This window comes from Apium graveolens, chromosome 4, assembly GCF_009905375.1.
Source record: "Apium graveolens cultivar Ventura chromosome 4, ASM990537v1, whole genome shotgun sequence".
In the NCBI taxonomy this organism is placed as follows: Eukaryota; Viridiplantae; Streptophyta; class Magnoliopsida; order Apiales; family Apiaceae; genus Apium; species Apium graveolens.
Genome location: NC_133650.1, coordinates 6958521 through 6975964, shown reverse-complemented (window position 1 = coordinate 6975964; position 17444 = coordinate 6958521). Strand labels below are relative to the sequence as shown.

Sequence of the window (17444 nt, the reverse complement as noted above, 5' to 3'; positions counted from 1 at the left end):
CTCGACCAACACAAATATGATAATTTTTAATTAATCTTTTTTAAAATGGATGGTTATTTAGTCTTGACCACTGGGTGATTTGTAGCTCGTTAAAGTCTCGGAAATATTACAATATTTATTAGCTAAGGAAATGAGCTCAGTTCCATTTTTCCACATGCAAAATCCTCTCTTTGTTAGGTCGGCTTTATGTTCCCGACAAAAGAAATGCAGACATACCCCCGTTAAAAAACATTGCAGGAGTATTCAAATTCATAAAAGAAATGCAAGAGGGCCAGGTGTCACCCCATAACCCCTACCAAAATACATTAGTAGTTTAATTAGGATGACATTAAATACCCCATATTTATGATCTCTTGCAGCTGCTCGTTGCAAAATCTAAATTTCAATCTCTAATAATAAATGCTATCTTCCACACTCTTTTTTTAATTTCATTAAATTGGACTCGTTCCAGATTTATTTCTCACTCAAACTTTTCGCTTATATATTCAAAGATAGAGGGTTTTAAGCGAGTAGCTGAGCTTAATTAGGGTTTGAATTCAAGAGTAGAGGGACAATGGAGGGGGTTAAAGGTCAGCATTTTCAGAATCAACACAAGGGCTTAACGTTTGGATCATTAAATTTTAGAGATCATCTCGGTCTTGATGTGTCAAGCGACAAGAATGCTGATGTTTTGAACCAGGAGGTCCAGAATTTAGCTCTTAAAGATTCGATTGAGGAAAATGGGACTGTCCAGGGAGTTCTGATGGAGTCTGAACATATGGAGCATAGAAGATATAGATATTACTACCCTTTGAGACCGGAGGCTGAAAATTGCCTATTTTTAATGAGACATGGTTGGTGCCAGTTTAGGGGAAATTGCAGATATAATCATCCATTGAATAGGAAAATCCAGGTATAACTAATCTGTTACTAGATAGTCTTTTTTTTAAGTGGTTTATGTTATTCTTTGTTTGTTTAAATACCGTAAATACACACTCTCTGACAGGCTTGAGTAGGAAAAAATCATATCTGCTTGAATTGATCCTTTTTCTTCGTACATTAATAGGAATTTATAGTAGATCCACGAAACCCTATGATTCTAAATAGTTACAATTTCCAAAGTAAAATGTCTTGGTAGGATGATTATGCCCTTTTTAGTGCGACTGTGGATCTGCTTGTTTTGGCTTCTAGGTATAAAGACTTGTCACTTCTTGTTATGATAAGTCTACTTGTTAAATCTGATTGAGGTGAATGAGGTTATGCCTGTCCTTTGTATGTGCATCAGAGGGCACAAAGATATTCGTGACATGTCAAGAATCTTCAGGATCTTCCTTTTTGTATGTACCAATAAAAGTATTATTGAGAGATGGGCTATAAATAATTTGAAGATAAGAAAATGTTAAACATTTTGTATAACATAACTAAGCTTTCTTGAATTCTCATGAGAGTTCGGGTAATTCAAGGATACTGGGAAGAACCCTTGCTCTATGATAAGCCAGAGAGAAGTCTATCTATGATCAATCTAGAAAAGATTGAAAATAGAAAGCATCAAAGATCGGAGCCACCCTCTAATTTAGCCAACTAGCAAACATTTCTATACAATTTTGTTTTTCTAACCAGTTAGAACTATATATGCGATTTCTATAATTCATGGTCTTTGATATATATGTACCTAAATATGGTCTCTGATGTTTATCAGGATTAAAGATTCATCTTACATGTTTTATAATCTTGAGCTTAAGATTATGTTCTTTTCACATGTATGCTGCTTTAATTTCACGTTTTTGCAGCCTGATTATAAGGAGATAGAAAATCTGAATGAAGAGAACTTAACTAGGACGGGGCAAGTCGAGTGCAAGGTTATCATTTTTTCAGTGTCTATAAATGAATACGTGCTTCCATTTTTAACAATATGTGTATCTGATCTTTGTTACTTTCCTGTATACAATCTTGTTTTTAACCTTTCATCTATATCCCATATTTAAGTTCTGTAATTAAACACTGCTTTCTGACAATATGCACCTTGTTGCAATGTTAGTCCATACTGCATTCATATCATTGTGGAAGTGGCCTTAGGTAAAGTACAAGTTCACTGTCTATTTGATTTATTCTCCAGAAAAGTTAGTTGATTTATTGAGACTATATATATATTTCCCCTTGTCTTTGCTTCTATCTTCGGGAATTCCCTTCTCTTTACAGTCTTTATAATTTCGCTTGCTTTGTCTTCCAGTACTATTTAACACCAGAAGGCTGCAAGTATGGAAAAGCTTGCAAGTATAATCACAGTGGACGGGAAACTGAGAAGGCTCCGGTTTTCCTTGGCTTTCCAATCAGACCGGTACTATCCTGTCATTTCTTTTTACATTTTAGTATCAGATGTTACTTACAGCTTGAAGGACATGATAGTTATCTTTATCCATTTGTTTTCACAACTGAGTGTACTGTTTTTCACTTAGATATGAAATTAAAATTAAAACTTTTTTCAAGTAATCCAAAGCAACCCAAAAATAGTTTTTGAACATACCAGTATTTAGTGTCAACTTAAAGGGTTTTACACAAATTAGTTAATTTTGTTCCTTACAACAAAATCATAACTCTAACTTGGTACGAAAAAAGGATATGTATGAATAGTTTTGAAACAAAAGAATTTGCATGCTCACTACTTTTAAATTAACTAATATATTACTGCGAAGTTCTCTGGCAATTGTTCACAATTCAATATATCAGGGAGAGAAAGAAGGCCCTCAGGACAAGAGAATTGGTTCAAATTCTGGTTGGGAAAATGCTTTGCCATTCTGTCCATCAGCACTTTCCAGCAGGAAAGCATCTAATTGGGAAAATGCTAGGCCTTTCTGGCCATCAACAGTTTCCAAGAAAGCATCTGAACCAGTTTCTCAGCAGCACCCACATAAGCAGGCTGAACGCAGCAAAACTTCCGTGTGCCCTGTTAATGACAAGGGCCTGCCTTTAAGGCCTGTAAGTATTTTTTTCCCCTAATTAATATTGTGCTGAGACATTAATCACTGTCTTTTTGTATCTCCACACCAAATTAAGCATATTTTTCCTGATAGGTTATGTTATAGGGTGATTGTGACTTGCTACTGCTATCAAGTCAAGATGACCCATATACACGTATTACATATCTGTATACAAATAACTTTTAACATTACCTCTTCTAATTCTAAATGATTTAGGACATGGAGATCTGCCCATACTATAGTCGGTATGGGATCTGCAAGCGTGGACCAGGATGCCGGTTTGACCATCGTTTACCTCCAGCCAACCCAGAACCTGTTGCTTAACAGGATGCGTGGAACAGGGATGTGCAAGCATGGAACATGTAATAAGTTGAATTTAGGATTATGTTACTGCCCTTAACAAACTTGTAAGTTTTAAAGGCTTTGCGGATGATGATGTTGTTTTTTAGATTTCATTGATAATATTGACAATATGACATGGGCAACTGAGTCCCAATATTTTCATTTCCTACCAAACTGAATCCCAATAATTCCATTTTCTACTGAACTTTGATAATAATAAAAGTTAAGTTATTACTACAGACTCGATACATATATATAATGAAAGATGAACTACTACTCCTATAAAACAGGAACAACTCCTACCAGTATTCCACCACCTACACTTACTCAACTGCTCCTACAAAATATCTAAACCGACTGGGACTTATTCAAAACACAGACAAATACGTTTCCCAGACAATAATGCAAAATAAACAAATAAACCATATAGAGTTTAGATTATTTCCAACAAATCCCCCCGTAATCTAAACTCCTTTCTGCAAGTTTCTGATTCCAAGTAATTCACGCATCCTTTCGAACTTAATCGTTGTCATAGGCTTAGTTACCACATCTGCTCGTTGCTCCTCACTTCGAACATGCTTCACAATAATTTCACCACGCTCTACGCATTCCTGAATAAAATGATATCATATATCAATGTATTTACTACGTCCGTGAAACACAGGATTTTTAGCTAAGTCTATTGCTGATCAGTTGTCAATGTAGATCACCACGGCTCCAGGCTTCATGTCAGTTATTTGTGTTAATAGATTTCGTAACCACACTCCTTGGCATGTTGCTGCAGTAGCATCCACGAATTCGGCTTCACAGGAGCACAAAGCAACACATCTTTGCTTCTGGGATACCCATGTAATCAGACTTTCATTTAAATAGAAAGCCATCCTACCTGTACTCCTTCGATCCACCACATTGTTAGCCATGTAACTGTCTGAGTATCCAGATAATAAGTAGTTACATGTCCCCTTTGCATAAATCAGACCATACTCCAGTGTACCTCTGATATATCTTAGGATGTGTTTAGCTGCATTGAGATGAAGAATCTAGGATTCTTACTCACAGATTATATATATATATATATGTTATGTGTTTTAATATAAACTGTTCAGAGAAGAAACAACTCATGCACGACAAACTCGCTGCTGTTTATTCATTTGCTTAATATCAAATATATACTGACTTACATAAACGTGCATACGCTAAGAAACAGGAACAGAAGTAAGTAACAGACTCCTACTGCACCTTACCCACTAAACTCGATCCTACAACTACTCAACTACTGACTTGACCCAGTCACACACGACCAGTACTAGTGCTAAGAAAATCAGACAAAATAAACAGCCATTTATAATATAATTCAGATTAACAATCAACATTTCTCCCCCTTAATCTGAATTATATTCTGACAAATTCTTGACTCCCAACAAACTTCGCATTCGTTCAAACTTGACTGTCACCAGGGCTTTAGTTAGAACATCAGCTCTCTGTCCTTCGCTGCTAACATGCTTGAGTACCACCTCTCCTCGTTCTACGCATTGTCTTATAAAATGGTAACGTATGTCGATATGTTTACTGCGTCCATGAAAGACCGGATTCCTTGCCAAGTCTATGGCTGATTTGTTGTCGATGTAAATAGTTACAGGACCAATGTACTTGCCTGTTATCTGACTTAAGACATTCCTGAGCCAAATACCCTGACATGCAGTCGCTGTGGCAGCCATGAACTCTGCTTCACATGATGACAAGGTCACGCACCTTTGCTTTTGCGATACCCAAGTAATCATGCTTTCGTTTAGATAGAAAACCATGCCACTTGTGCTTTTCCTATCATCCACATGGCCTGCCAAATCACTGTCTGAGAACCCTGTTAGTAAATGATTGCCGCTGCCTTTTGAATATACTAACCCGTAGTGAATCGTGCCTTTTATGTATCTAATGATATGTTTCACAGAATCCAAGTGAAGAACCGTAGGTTGTTCCATATACCTACTAGCTATTCCTACAGCATAGGAGATGTCCGGCCTGGTGTGAACCAGGTATCTCAAGCACCCGATCAGGCTCTTATAATCAGTGGCATTCACTCTTTTCCCACCTTCATCTTTACTCATTTGTAGACTTGGATCCATGGGATATTTTGAGGCGTTACAACTTGCCATACCAGCCTTTTCAAGAATCTTTCTCGCATATCCAGCTTGCTTAAGCTCTGTAAATCCATTTCCTTGTTGAACTTCTATCCCCAAGTAATAGCTCAGCTCTCCCAAATCTGTCATTTTGAATCTGCTACTCATCTGCTTCTTGAAATCTTCAACAACTGTTGCCTTTGAACTTGTAATCAAAAGATCATCCACGTATACTCCGACAATAATCACATCATCACCGTTCTTTCTTGTGTAGACAGCGTGTTTATATGGACATCTTACAAAGTCTAAGCTTTCAAGACACTCGTTAAGCGTTGCATACCAGGCACGGGGTGCTTGTCTTAGGCCATACAATGATTTGGCCAATTTGTAGACAAGATGTTCCTTTCCTTTTCGTTCAAATCCCTCCGGCTGACTTACATACACATCCTCGTGTATCTCCCCATTCAAGAAAGCCGTTTTAACATCTAGATGATGTACTTTCCAACTGTTCCAGGCAGCCAAAGCTAGTAAGAGATGAACTGTTTTAATGCATGTTACAGGAGCGAAAATTTCATCGAAGTCAACTCCTTGTTCTTGAACATAACCTCTCACGACGAGCCTTGCTTTGTGTTTTACAATATTTCCATCAGCATCCCGTTTGAGCTTGTAAATCCATTTAAGACCGATAGCTTTATGTCCCTTAGGAAGTTCAGTCAAATGCCAAGTTTTATTTCTTTCTATGGATTCCATTCCTTGCATCATGGCTGCTTTCCACTCCGCTTCCTTATTTGCCTGCTTGTAACTTGTAGGCTCATCAACCCCCATCAAGAGCAGCTCTTCGTCTAGTTCGACGAGCTCTGTGTTGTTATAGAAATCTGCTATACTTCTGAATTTTCTTGGAGGCTCACTTCCATCATAATTCTCACTGTTGACTTCTGCAGTTGAGGGACTTGACACTGGTGTATTTAGTACTGGTGTAGAGCTTTGGTTCGAGTCATGTTCTGTACTAGTTTCTGCATCTGACTGCTCCGGTGTGTGGCTAACATCATGATCATTCTCAGTACTCTCCTCTGTATCTGATTCGTGTGTGGTTTCTTTACTGGCTCCATTCATCTCTGGGACATCAAATACGTTTGATTCTACATTGTCACGGGAGAATTCACCTTGATCGATCCATGCTCACCTTTTGTCTTCTTCAAATACCACATCCCTGCTTACATGAACCTTATTTTTCACTGGATCGTATAGACGATAGGCTTTAGTTCCGGGCTCCTTCCCCATATTAACCACCTTCGTACTCCTGTCGTCCAACTTTCCGGTATGAATGCTTGGTACCTTCATATGAACGATACACCCAAACACACGGACATGTCCAATGTTTGGCTTTTCCTCGAACCATGCTTCAAATGGAGTCTGTCCAGACAATGCTCGAGTGGGTAACCTGTTCAACAAGTACACTGCATGTCTAATTGCATCACCCCACATTTTCGAGGGAATATTCATCTCCTTCATGCAGCTGCGAGCCATCTCCACTACAGTTCTGTTACGTCTTTCAACAATCCCATTCTGCTGGGGCGTATAAGGTGCAGTGTAGTGTCTCTCGATCCCATTTCCTTCACACACTACTAGAAAAAGTAGAATAAACATCGCCTCTTTTACATCGGTTGCTTATTTCAATGATGTAAAAAGTATTTTAGACATCGGTTTTAAGCAATCGATATCTTTTGTGCTTATAAACATCAGTTTGTTAGAAGAACCGATGTTAAATATCTGTTTAAAAATTTCAGCAGCGCGCCTTCCCCATTCCCCCAGCCAAAATTTCATTCCCTCTTAAATTTCCCACGTTTTGCCTTAGTTTATTTTCAACTCTTCCCCCTCTTTTCAGCTTTATCCTCGAATATACATTTAAAAAAACACAAAATCAAAAATCAAAGCTATCAAAACTATCAAAACTCTCTCTCTGACGGAAGAACATCTCTCTCTCTCTCTCTGTCCATCACTCTTACTTCCCCTCTCCACCCATCTTTCTGAACTCTCAACGTACAACCCTAAATTCAAAACCTAACTTTCCAAATTGAAACAAAGAACTCACAATTAAGATCCCGAATTTGAATTATATATTTCAATTACATGAACCCTAATTCTTGTTTTCAATAAATCGTTCGATTTGTGTTAACTAGGTGCAGATGAAGTTCCAATCGGCCTATCTATGTTGTTATTTATCCTTATTCCGCTCGAATTAGTAAGTGGTTTTCAAATTTCAATTTTTAGCTTTTTAACAGATTTGTTGTTGTTTTCAGTTATATATATATAACTGATTGTGTCTCTTTTTCTTTTATTTTTTTTTTACACTTTTGTTTTAGTTTTTTTGATGTGTTTTTGTTTTTTATTGGATGTGAATTATAAAGAACTAAGTGCTCATGGTGATTACTGTGAAGAAAGCCCGTTGCCTGTTATCTGGGACGCGTTACCTTCAATTACGGTCGTCGGAGGATAGGGTACTCCTCTTTTCTCCTTGTTTTTTAACTCTGTCCATAACATTATCGTTATATTCAAGACGAATCTGTGAGCTATAATAAGTCAGGTTTATACACCCAAACCTCGCTGCCGAATACTTGTATTCTTACATTATATATATATAGTAAATGCACGAGATAAACATAATTTAGTGTGGAAAGTTTGAGGTAATTTCTTGGAGTTAATATATTATATGCTCATTTGACTCTGTTTTCATTCTTAGTTCTGTAGTGAAGAATTTGGAATCAGCAGATACAATGTTTTACTTTGTGTGGTGGATCTTTGGGTTTTATTGGATCCAGTTAATCTTAGTACTATGTATTGATGAATATAGTTGTATGCCTTGCTTGTAATTTGTGTTTAGATCCATGTATGTTGTCATTGCTATTGATTGGTTTTACAAATTATGTTAGTGAATGTTGTTGTTCTAGTAGGTAAAGTTTGAGACTTTTATATATACTAAAGACTTGCTTTCTGGAATTCTGATATCTGTGTTCTAATTCGACTTTAGTACCTTTTTGTTAAGGTTTTTAATCTAAAACAACCATCCATGTTTATCCTTCATGCTGTTGTGGTACCCATTTTGAGATGAGCTGCTTCTAATTTGGCTGTTTCGAGATTATAATAACTGTTTGGTTTAGCCTTTTCTTGACTTTTGTTTCAAGAACGGTTGCTTTGTGGTTTCTAGATTATTTTTCTATTATAAATTTCAGAAAACTGAATTATAATGCTTAGTATTTGAGATAGCCTGCAGACCATATCTTGTTTCGAAAAAGTATTTGTTATTTTTTATATTTGCAATTCACATTGATGGTTATGCCTGAAGCCTCGAGCGTTTGATATTGTTCTCTTTCACATATGAACACACATCATGCAACTTCCTGTACTTTATGCACCATTTAGTTCCCTGTATTGATGTAATTTGTTTTACTTGAGATTAGCATTGATATTTATTGCTGAAGCCACATGTTTCTATTTTACATATGAACCTATATCATTGAGGTTCTTTAAAGTTTATGCATTATGTAGTAACCTGTGGTAATGAATATACTAACTTTTTACCTGTTGCTTACTGATTTCACACTTTTGGGAAAGGTGCTGGAGAGGGGTTTCTGAAGTTACCTGGCATTAAACTTCCTTATGCAAAATATACTACAAGGCGCCACCGTTTAAAAACTATATAAATGGAACCGTCTAACGAAGGAATGTAGCAACTTTGAATGAGTTTTAGTGAATTTAGGGATGATTTAAATCCGTGGAACTGACTTTTGGAAGCCAAGAATTAATAAAACCAGGGGAATGCAATGTAAAATTCCCAGTCGTGTTTAGTATGCCCATTTATGGTCTAATGTACATGTTTTACGTCTACTGACATAATGAATCCCTCACCTTGTGCAGGTTTTCTTATAATATCCAAACATTATAGGATCATAATGTAGGCATATTTTAAACTTGATATCTAGCAAGAGAAGCTTGTTATTATGACTTATTCTCAACTACAACACGCTTACAATATGATATGCAGAGTTTTCAACAAAACCAGCTTCCATATTATATGTCACTCAATAGTACTGCATTTACCTATCTAAATTATACCAATTCAGAAGGACAAAATGTGAGTGTAGGTATTATGCCTCAATCTAGTTCTGTTGCTGCGCAAAACCTTCTTCATCACAGTGGACAAAATTTTGAGCTTGTATGGGCGTCTTCAATGATTGGTTCTTCTGGAGTTGGTCCAATCCGACAAAGTGAACCCGCAAATATTTTTCCTGTGAATAATGTTAGTTACAGTAATAATCAAATTGCTAATGGTCCAATGTTTGTGCAGAGTTCTGCTGTTTCTCAGGATTTTAACATGAATGCTGGGGAACAGGGTAGCGAGGGTAGTTGGATCAACAAATGCTAATGAGCACAGTAGTCGATCCCATTGGTGAGTTTACTAATATGAATATCATTACTATTTAAATCATTCTCGAAGTTCAGTGTACTTTACTTTGTCATATATTGTGTTATGGTGAAGGGGGAATATTAATCGGTCTCTTTCTACGCTTGGAGATGTTATATATTCTCTTGCAACCAAGAGTCCTCATATTCCTTTCAGGTAGGAAACAAGAAATGCAAGTATTTACTTATGGCTTAGATTATATTTTGATTTTTGTAACTTATTCTTTGTGTGCTGGAATTCTAAGCTTACTCACTTACTTCAAGACTCATTAGGTACTTTGTCCATTTTTGGTTATGAGTTGAGGAATAAGGAACTTTTTTCCGTATTCATATTAATAAACTGTTATATATATTGGCGGAGATTCGAAAACATTAATGCTGGTACAAATCAGTCCTAATGAGAATGACTTGAGTGAAACTCTTCGCGCTCTCAACTTTGCAAGTAGAGTAAGAGGGATAGAGTTGGGGCCTGGAAAGAAGCAATTCGATAACACTGATCTTATCGGATACAAACAGCTGGTAAAGAAATAGACTGAGAGTCAATTCAGTATTTCCTATATAATATAATTCATTTTTTAAATTTACTATATTTTTAAGTTGATTCCTCGCTCTATTTTATAATGAGCTGCTGTATCTTCTTCATAGGTTGAGAAGAACAAACAAGAAATGAAGATCTTCACAACTCCTGGACTTTATTTTTGCTGCAAAGTTCCATTTAGTTAATGTGGACTTTATTTTAGTTTTCAGGTACCCTTAGTCAACCAAGATAATGGAATACCAGGGAGAGGGACAAAGCCAAATGAAACACTGATAACTAAAAATCTTCACAACTCCTGGAAAATTTTGCTTACTTTCTAGTTTGGTTTTTGTTGTTAGTATTGCCGGTACCAAGTCAAATTCTTTGTATAGACAGTAGTAGAATAGATGGATGGATATGTGTAGTATTTGATGTTTGGACTAGATGAATCTATTGTACCGGATGTTTGAATATTGGTTGTTAGATTTATAGATAACTGGTATTGTGCAATAATTAGTTTTGGTAGTTCATTGGTATGGCAAATTTTTGGTATCTATATTTTTAAAATGTGCATTAATAAAACAGGTACAGACATCATTACAATGGAAAATGATGTCTGTCAAAGCTTAATACATCAGATTTAGTTGAACATTGACATCAGTATTACCGATTAGAATCGATGTTAAATACTACAACAACAAAAATCTTAAAACAGAAAACCGATGTTATTAAGCTTTATAGACATCAGTTTGTCACCAATAGATATCGGTTTGAAATAAATAACTGATGTCAAAAGTTATGTTTACATCAGTTTATCTTGAAAATCGTTGTTACTGGTATTAGTAACATCAGTTTAATGGGTATATGGAAATATTTTGCTTATCTCACATATGTTTAAATTGATAAAAATATCATATTATGATAATATATGAAAATTAGATATGCATTAAAAATTTAACATCTTTGAAAACTGATGTTATACGTCTTCTTTAACATTAGTTTAAAACCGATGTTAAATGAGGGGTCTTTAACATCACCCACCAAGACATCGGATTTTTTTGTTCATAGACATCGGTTTTTAGCCGATGTCTAATCTATTTTTTCTAGTAGTGACAGTAAGCTTTGAATTCATTTGAACAGAATTAACCTCCGCGATCAGTTCTGAAAACCTTCACTTTCTTACCCGGCTTGTTTCCCACCATAGCACAGAAATTCTTGAATGCATTTAGTGTGTCATCCTTGCCTTTTAAGAAATACACCCACATGTATCTGCTATAATCATCAACAAATAAAAAGAAGTATTTGTTTCCAGAAGCAGTTTGTGGTGTTATAGGCCCACAAAGATCTCCATGGACTAAATCCAAAATATGTGTTGCACAGTAACTGCTTTGGGATGGGAATTGTTTTCTTGCCTGCTTTCCCATTAAACAGCCATCACACACATTTTTGCACAGATTAATTCTCGGCATTCCTCTTACCATATGGTCTTTTGACATCAAAATCATAGCCCTGTAGTTTACGTGCCCAAGGCGTAAGTGCCACAGGTGTGCAATCTCGTCTGTACTCGACAGTAAGCATTTTGGTTTAACAGATTCCATCAACAACTTATATAATCTGTTTGGAGACCTTTTCACTTTCATAAGGAGTTTCTCACATTTATCAAAAACCCACAAATAATCACCTTTTAGTACTACCTTATTTCCCCTTTCAGATAATTGTCCCAAGCTAATAATATTACTGCAAAGATCAGGAATATAATATACCTCATGTAAGATGCGTTCCTCTCCATTTTTGCACCGGAAAGTAATTGAACCTTTTCCTTTGATTTGCACCGTTGAGCCGTCTCCAAAACGCACAAGGCCAGTGATTTCTTCGTTTAATTCTGAAAATTTTGATTTGTAACCCGTCATATGATTGCTTGCTCCATTGTCGAGATACCACAAGTTGGATTTAGCTTGTTTTCGATCATATTCTGTCAAGAGTGCAGGCGTTACTTCTTTTTCGTTTAACAACATTACGTCCCCTTCTTCTTTGTCATGTTTGGCAAGTAATAAGGCTAGTTCTTCGTCTTCCACACGCGTCATGTTCACCTCTTGCCTTGTTTCTTTATTTTTCCTTGGTCTGCGACACTCAGCTGCAAAATGTCCATAGATGCCACAGTTATAGCACTGAATTCTGCTCTTATCGCTTCCTCCCCCCCCGTCTCTGACTTCCACCTGTATCATTGTTGTTTGTCCGTCTTTGCCATTCTTCCTTGGTAAGTAACAGCTTCTTATCTTCACCTTCTCTTTTATTCCATTCCTTTTCTGTAAGTAGTAGTTGTCCTTCACCCGTTTCTGATTTTCCTTTCACCCTTTCTTCATGCGCCTTCAGAGAAGCAACAACTTCCTCTACAGACATTGTGTCCAGGTTTCCGAACTGTTCAATGGTGGACGCGATCTGGAGGAATTTTGCTGGAACTGATCTCAACAATTTTTTAACGACATATGATTCAGTTACTTCTTCACCCAGTGCTCTTATATTAGTGACCAGCCCATTTAATTTTATATAATAGTCATCAATTTGTTCGCTATCTTTCATACTGAGTGTTTCAAACTCTGTCTTCATCGTTTGTACCCTTGTTGCCTTCACTCGATCGGCTCCTTGACACATTATTTTAAGAGCATCCCATGCTTCCTTGGAGGTCCTTTTTGCTGCAAGTGAGAGTAGCATCTCCTCTGGTATGCCTTGGTATATCATGGCCAAGGCTATCTTATCCATTTTTTCATCTTTCGCTGCTTTGGGATCGGTGGGTTCCACAGCCTCCCACACCCCATGCGCCTGCATGAACACCATCATTTTCATCGCCCAAGCTGTGTAATTTTCTTTCGTCAGCATTGGGTAATTCAATCCAAACGAACCACTTTTCGCCTTGCTTGTCTCCAGTGTCGTCATTCTTGGCATGTACTTTGGCATTCACCTTCTCACCAGGCTCTGATACCAATTCTAGGATTCTTACTCACAGATTATATATATATGTTATGTGTTTTAATATAAACTGTTCAGAGAAGAAACAACTCATGCACGACAAACTCGCTGCTGTTTATTCATTTGCTTAATATCAAATATATACTGACTTACATAAACATGCATATGCTAAGAAACAGGAACAGAAGTAACAGACTCCTACTGAACCTCACCCACTAAACTCGATCCTACAACTACTCAACTACTGACTTGACCCAGTCACACACGACCAGTACTAGTGCTAAGAAAATCAGATAAAATAAACAGCCATTTATAATATAATTCAGATTAACAATCAACATTGAATAGTCAGCCTCTCCATAAAGCAACTTACAATACCTACTGAAAAAGCTATATCAGGGCAAGTATGAACCAGATACCTTAAACCTCCTACCATGCTTTTGAATTTCGTAGAATTAACTGGCTTTCCCTTCTCATCTTTATCGATCTGCACCTTTGGTTCTATGGGAAATTTAGCAGAATTGCAGTCCTTCAGTCCAAATTTCTCGAGCAATCTCTGAGCATATGATGTTTGCTTTAGCTTCATAAATCCCTCATCTTGAATTACTTCGATACCCAAATAATGAGACAGCCTTCCAAGATCACTCATATGAAAGATATCACCCATCTGCTGTTTAAACTTGTTTACATTCTTGATGATAGTTCCCGTGACCAAGATATCATCTACATATACACCAAGCTCTCGGTCCTTTTCATAGCCGTACAGAGCTTTCACCAGTCTATACACCATATGCTCTTTTTCTTCTTTACCAAACCCTTCTGGTTGTGTCACATACACTGCCTCCTCCAATTCTCCATTGAGGAAATCAGACTTGACATCTAAATGATCTACTACCCAACCATTCTTTGCTGCTAAAGCTAGTAGAAGCCTTACTGTTTCCAGCCTAGTTACTGGTACGAAAACTTCGTCAAAATCTACTCCCTGACGTTGAACGTACCCCTTTGCGACCACCCTCGCTTTGTACTTCACGATTTCACCCTTTGTGTTCCACTTAATTTAATACACCCACTTCAAACCAATTGGCTTTTGTCCTGGTGGCAATTCCACTAACTCCCACGTCTTATTTTTTTCAATAGCATCAATCTCGTACTTCATTGCCAACTCTCATTCTTTATCTTTCGCTGCTTGTTTGTAATCTGTAGGTTCTTCAATTCCCAGTAATAATAGTTCATCTTCGAGTTCAACTTCTTGTGTTTCATTATAAATCTCATCAAGTAAACAAAATTTAATGGGTTGACTGCTGTCACCTGATGATGTACTACTTTCATCAGTGTTTGAGCTTGATGGACTGTTACTCATTGTTGCACCACTTTCAGCGTTCCCCTCTGTTTCGTTACTAGAGATGATGACACCATTCCCTACTGTTCCATTACCAGAGAAGCTTGAGCCTTCACTGAATTCTTCTGTAAACCCTGTTACATTTTCAACAGCCACCAAAAAAGTTCCACCCAGTTGTTCACCTTCTTTTCCTTTATTTTCCCACTGCCAAACTTTATTTTCTTCGAACACAACATCACGACTCACTAGTATGTTTCCACTAATTGGATCATACAACCGTGAAGCTTTAGTCCCGGGTTCTCTACCAAGGTAAATAACCATTTTACTTCGGTCCTCCAATTTCGTTGTATGCTTATTTTGTACTTTCATATGAGCGACACACCCAAAAACTCGAATGTGTGACACATCAAGCTTCTCTCATGTCCATGCTTCGCGAGGAGTTTTTCCTATCAAAGCTCTTACGGTAATCTAATCAACACATATATTGTGTGCCTTACAACTTCCCCCCAAAACGTTAAAGGCAGTCTCATCTCCTTCAAAAAACTGTGTGCCATAGCTACAACTGTACGATTTATGCGCTCAACAATCCCGTTTCGTTGAGGTGTGTAGGGTGTAGTAAAATATTGTATAATGCCCATGTCCTCACTAAATGATTTGAATTGGTTAGAGCAAAACTCCCCTCCTCTATCGGTTCTTAGCACCTTGATCTTGTTTTCCTTTTCTTTCTCAATCATCACTCTAAATTTTTTGAACGATTCTAAGGCTTCGTCTTTGCTTCTTAGAATATAGGTCCACATCATTCTACTAAAATCATCAACAAGAAGTAGAAAATATTTGTTACCTCCCAATGTGGCTGGAGCAATTGGTCCACAAAGATCTCCATCGATCAATTCCAATGGTTTCTTTGCATAATGTTTGCCTTGCTCGGAAATGATCCCCTTACTTGCTTCGACATCAAACATCTGGTACACAACTCCTTTGGATTCAACAATTTAGGTATCCCATATGCCATGTTATTTTCAGACATTAGTTTGATTGCCTGAAAAATTAAATGGCCAAGACATAAGTGCCATAACCACGCTGGATCGTCCAATTCTGACAACATGCAACTACCTTTGCTTGATTCCATTATGATCTTGTAAAGCCGATTTGCAGATCTTCTAACCTTCATGAGTAGCCTTTACTTTTCATTGTACACCCATAAGTGACTAACATTCAAAATAACCTTGTTTCCATTTTCTGCCATTTGTCCAAGACTGATTATATTGCTGCACAGCGTAGGAATAAAATAAACATCTCGAAATTCAATTTCTTCTCCTGTTTTGCACTTGAAGATAACATTTCCTTTCCCTTTAATATCAACCAACGAACCATTCCCAAATTTCACTTGACCCGTGATTCTTTCATCCAACTCCTTGAATTTCGATTGTAACCCCGTCATATGGTTACTAGGTCCGTTATCCAAATAACACAAGTTGGATTCAGTTTGCATCTCAGAATCTTTGGTTAACTTTGGTCGAACATCTTTCTCATTCAACAAGAGTGTTCGTTCTTCCACTTTTTTTTGTTTCACCATAAGCAAAGCAGGTTCATCATCATGGATTTGTGATAAGTTCACCTCTTGATTATTTCCTTTCAACAATAATTCAAAATCTTAATTCCATTGAAAGACTCCTTACTTAGATTCCCGACGGTTTCTATCATTCAGAACAATTATTCCTTCCATATTAGATGAATTTAAATTCTTTTAAATCATCCGAATCATTCTTAAATCTGCATCGATTGTTAGTCAGATTGATTACTTAATCTTCTATAAATCTACCATTTATCAATTCATTGAACTCTTTCCAAACTCACAACTTGCAGATCAATTATTTATTCGTATGCTAACTTCTTCAGGGTTATTCACTTGGTGAAGACATTCGAGAATTTTGTGTGACCTAGTTATTCTCATTAATCGAGATAACTGTTATATTGTACATACATCGATATATCATTCATGTCGATGTGACAATAATATTACAAGCGTGAAAACTGGTTTATCATTCGAACCAGATTGAGTGACAAAATTATGAATAGTGTGATGTGAAGTGATGTAAAAATTTAATTGGGATGTGTATATCTATACTGGTCAATGTGGAATTTGATAACAACGGTATCTATAATGTGACAAGTCCGATGTGTGGACATGTTATTCGGCTCGAGTGTAGCCACGGGTTAAGACGTTAACCCTTCTTTTATGCTAGCAAGTGTATTGGGCGTTCTTACGACGAGCCGTGATCGGGTGAGCGTAAGATTTGCAGGAGGATGGTACACTGTGATAGTTGATCGCAACATTGATGTACCGAGGATGGAAATTGATCAGATAATCTTAAATCCGATGGCATAGTGCTAGATAAGAGCTTCTTTGATAATATCGTGATGTGTTGTTATCTCTTCTTGTTTTAAAATATTGCTCTTGGTACCTATTACTATTACCATTAACTTAATCTTGTTAAGTCATTTCTACTTGTTGAGCACCCAGTTGCTCACTCTTGCTATACTTTTAATCATCCAAAATAGTGAAGAATGAAGAGAATAGAGCATCTGATTATCTAAGGCGGAGGATGGTAAAGGAACATGTTCGTGAAGACAGCCTCTAAAGAATTGCTATATAATTTCTATATTATGTAATAAGGTTAAGTATCTAACCAGACTTGTAGTAGGTTTTCTGTGGCTCATGTAATAATTGGATTGTGAAGGAG

General features: G+C 36.9%; 1 protein-coding gene across 2 annotated transcripts; it reads left to right on the top strand.

The window, feature by feature from the left end:
- The first annotated feature begins 380 nt into the window (after nucleotides 1-380).
- LOC141716625 (zinc finger CCCH domain-containing protein 8-like) lies at nucleotides 381-3415 on the top strand. 2 transcript variants are annotated; one of them, XM_074518816.1, is made up of 5 exons: nucleotides 381-892; nucleotides 1770-1838; nucleotides 2210-2317; nucleotides 2707-2955; nucleotides 3174-3415. In XM_074518816.1, the coding sequence occupies exons 1-5, from the start codon at nucleotides 554-556 to the stop codon at nucleotides 3279-3281; spliced, it is 873 nt and encodes a 290-aa protein (XP_074374917.1). In that variant the 5' UTR covers nucleotides 381-553; the 3' UTR covers nucleotides 3282-3415. The 2 variants fall into 2 exon arrangements, with proteins under 2 accessions (XP_074374917.1, XP_074374918.1); XM_074518817.1 differs by lacking the exon at nucleotides 1770-1838 and having other exon boundaries at nucleotides 382-892; nucleotides 3174-3414.
- The last annotated feature ends 14029 nt before the right edge of the window (nucleotides 3416-17444 follow it).